This window comes from Merops nubicus, unplaced genomic scaffold (genome assembly GCF_000691845.1).
Source record: "Merops nubicus isolate BGI_N331 unplaced genomic scaffold, ASM69184v1 scaffold7235, whole genome shotgun sequence".
NCBI classification, from domain to species: domain Eukaryota; kingdom Metazoa; phylum Chordata; class Aves; order Coraciiformes; family Meropidae; genus Merops; species Merops nubicus.
Window position 1 is genome coordinate 11,898 of NW_008611531.1, and position 13,454 is coordinate 25,351.

Consider the following 13,454-nt stretch of genomic DNA (forward strand, 5'->3'; position numbering starts at 1 on the left):
TACACTCTTAGACTCAGAAGCAGGTCAGTGGTCAGCAGAGGAGTGGAGAGCTCAAGGCAACAGACCGAAAAACAGGGGTATTTAATGGTGACTCTCATCACAACTGCTCTGGCTTCACTTAGAGCAGAAACTGCTCATTCTGTAATTCCCAGCTACAACTATCTTGCTGCCCTCTCAGACCTGTTGAAAATACTACAAATAGAATCTCTTTTTTATATAAACACAGCTACTTGTCTTGGCAGCAGAAATATAAATTAATCTGCAACCTCAAATTAACAATGAAAGAATGAAAACCAGGCAACCGACTCGGGAAGGAAGAAGCTGCACTCTGCCCTCCCGTGGCCATCTGAACATCTGCTCTCTTCAACCTAAAATCGAAGTCACGCTGCTGCTCTCACAGGCAGTTTGGAGGTACTGTGGACTGCAGAAGGCTAGGTCATGTTCACTGCCTTCCTCACATTCTTACCTAGATTGGGATTTCAACAAACAGCCTGTGCAGAGCCTGAGTTTTGCGTGCTGGTGAGTAAGGATGGATTTTGGCCAGCAGGTGAAACCTCTACAGTGGTACTGAACAAAGAGGCAAGTGTCTTTTCTGACCCACCAGATACCTGCACATGTCTTGGCTGGTGTCTGACATTCTGGGAGCCATTTCCAATGGCCTTTGCCTGTGGGTATTTACCATGACTGTGTCCCCTCAGAAACTTCCTGATGCCAAGAAGGTGGTGTCAATACATCAGTCCATGGCAAAGCTCACCTTGCAATAAAGCAGAATCTCTGCTGTAGATGCAGATCCCCTAAGTGTGGTGAGACCAGTTGGGTTTTTTCCCAGGATCACAAGGAACTCTCTACTAACAGCTTACCTTTTTCAGAGCCAGGATTAGCAGATGCCAGGAAAAATGAAATATTTTTGTTCAGAAGGGTCCCCCACTTTGCTTTTCTCTTCCTTCTCTACCTCTTTGCCTTTAATATTTGCCTTGTGCAAAGAACAGAAGCAATCCACACATCAGCACCTGTGCACACTTGTATCCAGGGGCGTTTCCAACTGGGATTCCAGGACAGGACCCAGACAGGAGTGCTCGCTGTAGCTGGAACAAGAGGCCCCAGTCACCCTGCAACACACTGATGGACCAAGAAGAGGCCTGAGAGCCATCCTCATGAGGAAGTTTATGATCTGTGGAAAATCACGACCTAAAACTATTAGAGTGAGAAACTCCCAGCTGGAAGCCCGGCTGCTGCCTGCCACCATGTGGCCACAGGGAAGATCACACACCTCTTCCAAAAGAAAATGCCCAGTCTTGTAGGAAACGAGTGTGAAAAAACATGGGGTCCAGTAGGAGTAGTCCTTGCAGCAAGATGGTTAAACATCACCCCTTTCTAAGAAGAACCTCCTGAAAATGGTTTTTCCACCAGACTCGGGTTGCTCCAGTGCCTTGGCACATGGAAAGCTTCATGAGGTCCCAACAGAACTGCTCCTGGCAGGTGTCAGAGACCGAGTGGCAGCAGCTGAGCTGCTATACGTTGAAAACACAACGGTGAGCTCCCCGAGCCAGGTTCCAAATACTTCAGGCAAGACAGCAGCAGCTACTTGTGTAATGAGGCCTTGATTACAGAGCAAGATCTGTCAGCTAGACGAGGATTTTATTGTGGGAGTACAGGAAAAGCCAGAAAAAAGCTGAGGCAAAGGCTGCATGAGAAGTCCCACTAACACGCTGCTCCTCCAACAGTGCTGCTGCAATTCCAGCGTGGAAAGCAGCCATGAATTTTGGCAGGGAAGGGCAGAGGCTGGCAACAGACACAGACAGGAAAGAAACAGATCTGGGGAGGCAGAAAACAAACTCAAATCCAAAAAGCAGCACAGGGAAGAAGCACCAAGAACTGGCAGGAGAAGAAAGGGTGGACTTGTGAATGCTTGTCTGTTCAAGCAGTTGCAAGACACCTGTAGGACACCTGCTGCTGGCATCACCAGAAGAGATTTCTGCAGTTTTCTCCAGTCTTAGAAAATGGAAGAGAATATTTGCTTGCAATAATGGGAACAAAGATGGCTTTAGTGAAAATAAATCCCTCACACAGAACTTTTAGCTGGCTGATAAAGTTACTTTCTGAAATGACCTTACATTTTATGTTCTTTGAAATAGAAAATGCTAAAACGTTAAAAATAATAAAAAAAGTGCAGCTCCACCTGACTTGAAGAAGAATTTTATTGTGATTTTTTTTTATAACATCAATGCACAAATGCTAAAATATAACCCAGCCCTGGAAATGTGGTTTCAGATTAGATAGGCATGATTTTTATGCTGTGTGTGCTGTAAAGCAGTGATTAGTTTATGAGCAAATGAAGCTTTGCAGGAAGAGGACACTCCTGCTCTGGGTCAAGCCCATGGAATGTATCCTTCTTATGGAGTTATTTAGGAACAGCTTCTCCATGAACAAACAGAGGCAAGGCCAAGAAGCACCAAACAAAGCAAACAGTCTTTTTAAAGACTGGTGATGCTGGCCTTGAACCTGACAGTCAACAGTGATCACACAGGACCTTGTGAAAGGGGAAGGAGTCAAGAAAATGAGATGTAGGGCACGGTTCAGAGATTTACTTGGCTGCCTCAGAATGAGAAGAAAGTGGAGCTTCTGTGGCTCACCTTGATGGAACTCTACATTTAGATAGTGGACAAAGTTCCAGATGACTCGATTCACCTTTAGCAAAGAGAAGTGGAGGGTAGAGGAGAGAGAAGGAGAAAGAGAAAAAAACAACAGAAAGAAAAAAAAAAACCAGCTCCAGAAAACAATTACATCCAGATATCAGAGGTACAGTCTCCACCAGGGTAACGAATCTCATGAGCTAGGACAGGCCCATCAGGTTCCTTCCCAAAATCCACTAGGAAGTTTTTATTCACTTTCAATCCACCTCTTTCAGTATCCACATCAATCTGCAGCATAACAGAGCCTTCCCTGGAAAAGGGACAAGAAAACAGGTATTGGGAAAAAGACTTGTATTTGTTGCTTTTCTCTTCCATATTTGGGCAGGATTTGTCTTCATTTAATATAAAATGGCAAAAATCCCAGATTCCAAATGGGTCTTAGCAGGTCTTAAAAGTGAGTTCCACTGCCTCAATGAAACCTGCAACCTCAAATTAGCAAGGAACCAGTGAAAATTAATAGCTGCTGTTACTTCTGAAGGAACAGACAAGCTGCACTGTGCCCTCCTGTGGCCATCTGGAAGATCATCTCCACTAATTCCCAGAAACAGACAGTCATGCTGACACCCTCAAAGGCAGTCTGGAAGTACCACAAACTGCAGGAGGCTTGGTCACACTCACTGTTTTCTTCCCATTCTCATCTACCTCAAAACAAATCCTGATTTCAACAAATAGTGTGTGCAGACCCCAACTTCTGTGAGCCTGTTGTGCAGGGATGAGTTCTGGCTAGCGAGTGAAAGATCCAGGTTGCCCAGCTGGGTATAAATGTTACTGGATTCAGTCTCCCTGTGCTCTGTGTATAGCTGGATATGCATAGTGCTATTTAAGAAAGAAATCTTGGCCATGGGCTTGTCCAGTAATCACTGTTTACCCCATTTTTCTTACTTGACAAGATCCGGGTAGAACTGCTTGTCCCAGCCGCTGTAGAGAGAGGTGGTGACATACAACCTCTTCCCATCCAAGCTAAGCTGAATCATCTGCGGTCCACCCGGCACCTTCTTCCCCTAAAATTACAGAGAACAGGGTGCTCAAGACAAGCTGCCATGGAGGTCGAACACAACAAATGCAACAGCAAGGAGGAACAAAACAGCCTGTCAGTTCTGCTACTCGGAGGACCATCCAGTGCTGAAATCCTTGACACAAGAACCAAATTTTGGAGAAAGAACAGTTTTCACTGGGAGTCTTATTCCTTACTAACAGGGAGCCTCGAAGCCACTTCAGATGAGTTCCACCTAATTCACAGAACTAGTCATGTAACAAAGTAAAGGCTGAAGGGTTCAGGTCACTGTACTTGGATGGAAGCATCAAAAATCAAGAAGTGGGTGCCACAAGAGCTGCAATTGAGAAAATGTCTATCGTGCAGCTGGGCAATGATCTGCACTAGGAGGAAAAGGAGTGTGTGGAACTTCCTGAAACCACCTCCAGTGGCCAGCTGAACTTGGCTGTGACCATATTCAGGTCTTGCGTATCTTGAGACTTTCCATACCTAACTGCCTTGACAGTGATAATATTAATGCACATTGATAATAATCAGAGATAATTAATACTTTCATTTTTCTATCCTGATGCCAGGTGTTATTGAACTCTTCACACACCCCCACCACTGCAGAAGGAGCCAGTTTAGTGCTTTGACCATCAGTGATTGAAAGATTGAGACGTGGACCTCTCCCTCTGAACAGGTGAAGTGGTGAGGCCACACCTCAAATCCTGGGGTCAGTTTTCAGCCTCTCACTCCAAGAAGGACCTTGAGGGGCTGGTGTGTGGCCACAGAAGAGCAACGAAGCTGCTGGGGAAGGGTCTAGATCCCAAGTGTGGGGAGAAGCAGCTGAGGGAGCTGGGGGAGGCTCAGGGGAGACCTTCTTGCTCTGACACCTCCTGACAGGAGATTGCAGCCAGGTGAGGGTCGGGCTCTGCTCCCAAGGAACAAGTGAGAGGACAAGAGGAAACAGCCTCAAGTTGCACCAGGGAAGGTTTCAGTTGCCCCTGAGGAACAATTTCTTGCCCTGGAGGGTTGCCCAGGGCTGTGCCAGGCTGCCCAGGGCAGCGGTGGAGTCCCCACCCCTGGAGGGGTTCCCAAGCCATGGAGATGTGGTGTGAGGGACATGGCTCAGTGGGGACCTGCCCGTGCTGGGGGAATGGTTGGACTTGATGAGCTTCAAGGTCTCTTCCAATCAAAACCATTCGATGATTCTGTGGTTCTGTGATGATCAGAAGCAATGATGGTGGTGTGTTGGACATGTACTGTGCTAGCTGTCCATTAGCTAGCGAACAGCAGCAGGGAAGATGTGATTACACAAGCAGTTGAGCAGCTTGTCCTGTTCCACCAGGGACCCCAAACACTCATTGGGATCCACCAATTCCAGTCCACGTGAGACGTGACACCTGTTCAGGTGTCAAAGCCAAGGCAAAGCCCAGCTCAGACACACTTTTATATGCTGTACATCTGACTGAGGTGCAGAAATATTTTTAAATGGATCACCATCAGCACTGTGCCAGGAAAACTTACTTGGATCACAAATGGCTCTGGCTGATGCTGCAATTCCTTGTCTTCTACTACAGTCACAGGCCCACCTTTAGTGATGCTGCCTCCCAGAAACACCTGTGACAAGGGAATGCAGGAGAAGAGGTGTCAGCCACCAAAGGGACATGAATTATCATAACTGTGCTCAAGCAAAATTAAATTGTCATTGTCTCCTTTTAAAAAAGAAGGAAATAAGCAGCCTGGCCTGCCCCTGTATGTGGCAGCTCTTCTGCTGCTGCCTCACCTGTCCCACCAGCCTGGGCCTGCGGGTGTCGGAGATGTCATACTGGCGGATGTCTCCGTGCAGCCAGTTGCTGAAGTACAGGAACCTGTCATCCAGTGAGATGAGGATGTCAGTAATGAGACCTGCAAGAAAATATTCAGTAGCAAAGTCAGGATATGGACAGGGCCAGCAACAACCAAGACCACAAGCCTGTCATCTTTCAGAATCCTGGTTGTAGTACCTTCAGAAAAAGATGCGAAGTTATAGGCTGAACAAGCACAAGCTTCCCTGGAAACCCAACTCAAAGGAGGTTCAGGCTCTACCAGCATTCTCGGGCCCATTTCCAATGCTGAAAGACTCAAACTCCAAGTATTTTTCTCAAGAACTTGACCTCAAGCATTGAGCTGTGCAGGAGCAGCAGAGGTCTGACAATCTCCTCCTGGGTGGCTCATAAGCAAGTCTCATGTGGTTCCATCAGGAGTGTTACACAAAGAACTCAAATGGAAAGTGAATATTTTACAAGGGAAGTTTTTGCTACTGCAGGAGAAGATTTTGCAAACAGCTCCACTGTACCAGGGGACTGAAGAGGACAACCCCCATTTCTCTCCCTAACGCTCTCACACTAACCTGGCATGTCAGGGAGAAGCCATCCTTGCACCTTCTTGCTGGGTACTTCAATCACCTTCTCTGCTGCCCAGTCTCCCCTCTGCAGAAGACAGGGCAGAGAACAGTGTGGTTATTGCCTTGGTGTCAGCCGAGCGGGTTCAGTGCTGCAGCGCAGAGGGAGGAGACACAAACAGGGCTATTTGTTCAACAGGTCCCATGCAGAGGTGATACACACAATGCAAAGAATGGTTAGCAAGGCAGTGAGGATGTCAGCTGCACTGCCAGAGAGACTGTCAATGATTACACTCTGCAATGACACCTCAAACAGATTGCTGGAACAATGGCAGGGCTGAAGATTGCTCATCTCCTACAGCTTGGTGTCCTGTCTCCAGCTCACCCTCTAAAATGGCAATAGCTCTACCCCCCTGCCCATGACCTCATCAATTCCCCTCCCTCTGCCATCTTCAGCTCTTCCTTATGCTGCCAGATCCTGGCTGGGCAGCAGGCAGCACACGCCCCAGTGACACAGTTTGCCTGTTCTGGTTAGCTGTCCAGCTGACACGTGTAGTGACCAGAAAGCAAGCTGTTGAGCTAACACTGAAGCTTTCCTCACAGAATCACAGAATCGTTTTGGTTGGAAGAGATCTTTAAGATCATTCAGTCCAACTGTTCCCCCAGCACTGCCAGGGCACCAGTAAACCATGTCCCTCAGCACCACATCTCCATGGCTTTGAAACCCCTCTGGGGATGGGGGCTTCCAGGTCCCTCAGCTGCTCCTCACCAGACTTGGGCTCTGGACCCTTCACCAGCTTTGTTGCCCTTATCTGGACATGCCCCTTAAGGTCCTTCTTGGAGGGATGGGCCCAAAACTGAAAACAAGACTTGAGGTGCAGCCTCCCCAGCGCCGAGTCCAGGGGGACCATCCCTGCCCTAGTCCTGCTGGCCACAGTAGTGCTGATCCAAGCCAGGATGCTGGTGGCCTTCTTAGCCACCTGAGCACACACTGGCTCATCTCCAGCTGGCTGTCGACCAGCACCCCCAGGTCCTTTTCTGCTGGGCAGTTTCCAGATACTCTGCCCCAGCCTGGAGCATTACATGGACTTGGCACAAGTGTTCCCAAGATCATCTCATGTTCACTAATGTTCCTGTCATTGGCAAGACCTTCCCCTCTTTGAGACTTTCACAATTCATTAATTGTGATTAAATTGATCAACAAGTTACTGTGGAAGGCTGGAGCTCCAGAAGTGAGCTGACAGACCGGCACCATCATCTCTTAAGCTTTGCTTCCTTTCAGGGTCAGGCTGCTGGAGATTTGCATACTGGACATAAGCAACGCACTGCAGAGACACTCAAAATGCCTCCCAGCTGCCACAGCTCAAAGATGAGGGACCAAGTGGTCACTTCAGAAAGCCATGGCATTGGCTTGTATGCTCCTTAGAACGTTTGCTCTCTGACACAATCCTATAGCTTGGCTAGAATTAGCCTGGAATTAGGAGCCAAATTTTTTTAATCTGAATTCAACTATTTCCTAAGTGATCAGTGGATTTCTGGAACAACCAGGTTTGATCTTTTGTGTGCACCACAGATTTCATCACCCACCTCTGTCTTGTAAAACCGATGCACCGCACCGTTCAGAGCACACCCAACAAACCCTTCTGCAGCCTCTGGGTTGTGGAGGAACCGAATTTCCAGAGGGATGGAGCCCTCCCCGAGGTCGATGGCCTGCACGTAGGTGTGTGTGCTCCAGTCCCACACGTTGATGTGGCGGCCGTAATGCCCTAGTGGAGCAGATCAGGCAGAAATAAGCCCAGGAGATACCATTTTAACAAGGAATTGCTTCTACTGTTGAGAGTTTAAACAAATGCTCCCTCACCTCTCTCTACATCAGCTGGGTTAAAACCACCTGCCAAGGTTTTTGGGACTCCCCACTCAGTGCTCATCAGGACGTTGTGGCGTGGCTGATACCAGAAGTCATAACCCAGGGAGGGGACCTTTTCCCCATTCTCCCAATTTCCTTTCACTTGAAAGGTCTCTCCGTCCAGCAAAATAAAGCCACCTAATGTAAAACCAAAGAGAACTGTTTGAAGATATTCACACAGACCTGTAGCTTTAAATAGGACAAATAATATATTAGTAGTGTAGTGTCTATTTACTAAACATGCTGTAAAATGCAACACTCTGCTTAAAGGAAAGTTCTGTGATTCTGCTGGTTTTGCTTTTGGGGATTAAAGCAAATGAGAGCTGGGCTTGTAAAGAACTTTCTCGCATTGCAGCGCATTTTTTAAGCTTCAGTTTGCTCCATTTCTACTTGATGCATTCCAGTTATTTCCACTGGCCCTCCTAGAGTACATTTCAGTTAAGAAAGATCTCAGAGAAGATCCTGGAGGAGGCACCTCTGTTTTTCTTTGCTTGCCAACAGTACCCTTGAGTTACGTACATAACGTGCATCTATTCAAGGACATGTTTGCCTACGAGCCAGAAGAGAAAAACCTCATGAAAAGGAGCAGGGTTCCCCACTTACCACCTACAGGATGCTTCCTCTAATAATCAGCATTTCTCTTAAGCTACCAGGTGATTTATGCCTGAATAGGTAACAAAATTTATACGCAGTAACTCTTTGAAAGTTTTAAACAGGAAATGCAATCTAGACTAGCCTGAAAGGCTCGATTTTTCATTAGACAGTGAGACAAAGAGGATTTAGGCTGGCAAAAGAGTCTTTCATGCCCAAGTGACAAACACATGAGTGGATACAGACCATGTTCAAAGGCAATTCTTCCTTGCTCCCTGCTGAAGGGGCCTCAGTGAAATGTTAATGAGTTTTTTTCTCATATTATAACCACTGAAGGTGGTCATCTTTAGTACCACATGTGAAAGCCTGAGATATGGCAGCTGAACCCACAAACACAGAGGTTCCACCACTTCAGGTCTAATTACTGTGGCAGAGCAATGCCCACACAGTTTGCCTGGTGAGTGGAGTCTTGATCCTACAGTTATATACACAACTGCTGGAATGGTTACATGCACAAAAGAACTAGAAGGTCTTAAAAATCCACGGCTACTTCTCCAGAGTTATGAAGGGAATTAATACCTTTCCCGTTGCCAGAAGGGTCTCCCAAACAGCTGATCAAGATGTCACCACTTCCCAGACAGTGAGAGGTGTGAGGATTTGCCACATTACCCTTCCAGAATAACTCCACTGGCTCGACAATCTAAAAGGAGTAGACACATAGTCACAGTCACCTTCGCCGAGATCACCAGCTCCACCCCTAGGAGTTCAGGTTTCAGAGAGAGGAGGGAGTGGGAACAGGAACCCGTGTGTGTGAGAGGGATCATTTCTTTATTTTGAGTACCTGCCACCTCCTGCTTTCTGCTCTGCCCATTAATACAAGGACCATCCATGACATTTATCTGTTCTCCTCAAAAATATGAACAGCAAGAGCTGATTAGAACCAGTCTAACTCGTGAATCAGTGAGATGCTGACATCTGGGTTTGTCTCACTCAGTATCAGCAGCAGAAACACTACTTGTGCAATATCCAGACACCAGCTCTCGCTGGAGTAGTAGCAGTTTAGAGGGGAAAAAAACTTCTGAGGCTTGCCAGAGACTCAGTCTGAAACAAGATTCACTCTTCAAGAAGAAACCTTCAGGGGATTTATGCCACTGCATTAATAGTTAAAAGGCTAACCAAGGTTCTACAGAACTCAAACCTCAAAGACTTGGAGTGAGAGTATTTGCAGGCAGGTGGGGAAAAAAGACCACTTAAAAGTCTCCTTACATTCCACACGATGACCTGTCTTCAAAATATGGCTTTGGTAACTAAAATCATCTCTGCCAAACCTGGAACTTTGCACTGAAGTTTCACACATTGCTGTAAGATCCACCTGACCAAGGCCAGATGCTGACAGTGGACATCTTTACATCTAAGCTGATCCTCTCTGCTCTATAGCCAGTGAAAAGAAACAAACACCCTTAAGAACTAATTCCTTTACCCTAAAACAGTTTTCTAAACTAGGTTAGACAAAGCTTACTCCAGCAAGGCTTTTTTTTTTTTTCTTTTCACTGTCTGTAAAGAGAATCTGAACAGTCAGACGTGGAAAAGTGCAAGTCTATATCCAAACCTGTAGCTCCGCCAAAATCTGTGTCTCTGCCAAATGAATCCCATTGCAGTACATGTTTGATTTGGGGAAGATTTCTATTGTTTCCATGAACAAGAGATTTTTTTAAAGTGTTCATTTCCCCAAATTAAAACATTTTCTTAATTTTTTCTTCTAAAAAAATCTACGTATCACATAAAAAAAACCTACATATGACATGTTTAGGAGCCAAGGATTGCAAGTCAAGGAGGAGGTGTCTTTTATGGAGATCTGGTTTTGCTCAGTGAAAATCCAGCCAAATTTGAACTCATGTCTGAAAAACATACAGTCTACATATGCTCAGCTCAGTGTGTTGTGTAGGAGTTTCCCTTGTGATCTCGGAGTCCATATTAGTAACACAGTGTGCAACTATATTGAGTGAGATTCCTATTGCAGAGGCAGGTTGAATTCTAGAACTTACTAGTTTTTCAGAGTTTGACTCCACGTTTACTCCTATTTCTTCAGTGCAAGATTTCTGTGTGTAGCTTATCAATAAATGTTAAAAGTTTCAAGTCCCCCACAAGTTCCCAATGTTTGACAAATGCTTCCAGAACTGTTCTGGCTCTCCTGTTTGGGTTTGAAGGTGGAATCCATAATATCACTGTCTCTTGGTCAAAAGAAAAGAAATAAAAACCCAGCTTAAAGTCGTCTACATATACCTTATGGATTTTAGGAGCTCTCAAGTCTGTTCCCACATCCACCACATAAACTCGAGAAGAGATCAGACTTGGTAGAATCAGACGGTTTCTCCTCTTTGTGGCATCCCCAAAGCAGCTGCTACAGGCATTCCACCCAGAGTGATGGAGCTCATCCTTCAGGTTTGGCATGGGCAGGCGATGGATCACCTACAAAAGCAGAGACAGGCTTAAGATTCAGTCTGGGATAGGCAAAAACTTTCCCCTAGGCAAAGAAATGGGTCTTTATGTCAAAGCTTAAATTAATAAAGAGCAGAAGGAAACTGTTATTTGTTATTCAGGAAGCAGATTCAGCCTGAGATATGCAGAGCTGACACTGGAAAGTGGGAGAAGAAAGTTGGACATCGTGACTGCGTAGCACTTGTTAAATATTCTATATTATTAGGTTAATCCACATCTTTTACACACTGTCTAATTAATACATGCCATAATGATACAGAAAAAAAAAGCCAACAGGACACCCATCACTGGCTGTGTACCACAAGGCTCTGACTTTACAAGAGTTCCCCAATTACAGCTGGGCTGACTGTAGCAAATCGACACGATCATTTGCACTCTTGCCTCTGTTTTTCACTCTTCTAATGCAAAACCAACAAAGTTGAAAGATTACAACTGAACTTTGTCAAAGTTACAGGAGATTTGCTTCCTCCATTCCTCCGCAATAAAACCCTAAGCAGTAGCTGTAAAAAAAACCCTAACAAATTCTGAAAAATTCTGTTGTCAAACCAGATTTGCTGCTCCTTAAACACACGGAGAGTGGAGTCCCAGGTGTCTTCAGGCACTGGAGTCACACAAGCAGTGAGTGTTCAAATGCAGTCTTACCAAAACCTGGTGTGGCACTGGCTGCCTACCCACAGCTTTCTGCTTGGGAAGTAAATGGGGCAGATCTGTAATACCTGAAGTGTGGAATTTGCCAGAGTATCAGACACCCTATCAGACACTGATAAACTCTGCCTGCATACTGACACACCCTGAGGAAACATCACCTTCTACAGCTTAATACTCACGCTCAGTATAAAGCGGCAACAGTGTTACAAAAATACAAAAATAATAATAATATTATTGAAATACTAAGCAAAAAAAAGCTCTGAAAGTGTCTCGAGACTAACAAGATAAATGTTAGCTTTGAGTAAGCTAGCAGGAAAACCAGCAGAGGATTTGTTTGGTTCTCAACTCAAATATCTACCTGAAAATTGTTATATGAGCCCCAAAATCCACCCTGGTGGGCAAGGGCGTGTGGAAGCTGCTCTGCACACAGGTACCTGACAATAGTGTGGAGATTTGGGGTCAACATCCACAGTGGCCAGGTAATCAGGCTTCTCCGTCCCTGTGTTTCTGTAGATACAAGGCACGTACACAATCTCCTCCCGGGGACCTTCCAAAGCAGAAGTCTTGTTAATGAGTCAATTCTAATGAAAATCTGTGGTTAGCTTTACAAGAATCTTCTCTGGATTTAATCTCTCCATTTGTAAATGATGAGTGTTCCTAGGAAGCTGTGCCTCAGCATTTCCATTCTATGGAAAAACACCAGCAGTAAAGAGTTTGAGTAGCCAGAAGGTGGTTGCTCAGCTGTGGGGCCTTTCCATGCCCTTGTCTTCCTAATTTAAGAGGCTCTGGGGATATGATTATTCTCCTGCAAAAGGACAGTGCCAGAGACCACCTTCCCACCTGTGAGACCACGACAAGCCTCTCCCTTCCCCAGTCACACCAGTGATGAGTCCCTCCTGCCAGGGCCCAGCTCTCAGTCTACCTGTGCCAAAAGCCTCTTTAGTACAGTCTAACACTGATGCTTTTAAAAGGTCTCAAAGAACTCAAGGTGACATTCTGATGCTTAAAAACTACAGCAAAAATGCCTCAGGGGCTTTAGTGAGGCTCAGGATTTAGCCACACACTGCTGGGAAGAACAGAAGAGAACCTGGGTACTGCTTCAAGTGAATGAGAAGCTTGAATTAAGCTCTGTCACACAGAATAAACAAGTCTATTCTCCTCGCCTTCCCTTTTTCTGTCCTGGACAGTCACTTGTTTTCATGAGAGCTCAGTATATAAAGGTCTCCACCCAAAAACACAAACAGAACCTGCTTTTTTTTAGGTTAAACCTTTGCTCCCATACTCTTAAAGCAACTCTCTGTCTTGTTGAGCTCCAATGCTCAAGAAGCAAAGCTTGCTGCCTGTTGGCATCCTAAAGCCATGCATACACCTAAACCCAGACCCACTTTGTTCCAGTGAACTTGGGGTAACAGAGCTTTTGGGTCTTGCCCAGCGTTGAGTGCAAAAGGAAATAAAATACCTTCTGATGGTTAAAGTCTCCTTGGCCTTGCTAATTAACAAACCACTCTGGAAGGCATCTACTCAGCCTTTGCCTCAACTGAAAACAATTCCTTTACAGATGGTCTGTAAAAGATGTTACAGCACTTGCCTTTCATGGCATCCAGAGGAGTTGCATATCCTGGACCACACGCTCCACATTTTGCTAGTTGGAGAAAAAAACAGAAGTTATTTTAATGTCCAAATTATTTCTAAGTGTATCTCCAAGAGGACATTGGCTTTGCATTCAGAGATTGATGTGGAGAGCTTAGCCACAGAGTG

At 45.7% G+C, this 13,454-nt stretch overlaps 1 protein-coding gene across 1 annotated transcript; it reads right to left on the bottom strand.

Annotated features, from left to right (window-relative positions):
- Positions 1-2,615: 2,615 nt before the first annotated feature.
- LOC103773858 (selenium-binding protein 1-A-like) lies at positions 2,616-13,339 on the bottom strand. Its single transcript, XM_008941238.1, has 11 exons — positions 13,285-13,339; positions 12,131-12,243; positions 10,833-11,018; positions 9,129-9,249; positions 7,914-8,096; positions 7,640-7,818; positions 6,062-6,140; positions 5,456-5,577; positions 5,197-5,289; positions 3,576-3,694; positions 2,616-2,943 (listed from the first exon to the last, which is right to left on the bottom strand). The coding sequence occupies exons 1-11, from the start codon at positions 13,289-13,291 to the stop codon at positions 2,781-2,783; spliced, it is 1,365 nt and encodes a 454-aa protein (XP_008939486.1). The 5' UTR covers positions 13,292-13,339; the 3' UTR covers positions 2,616-2,780.
- Between the last annotated feature and the right edge of the window lie 115 nt (positions 13,340-13,454).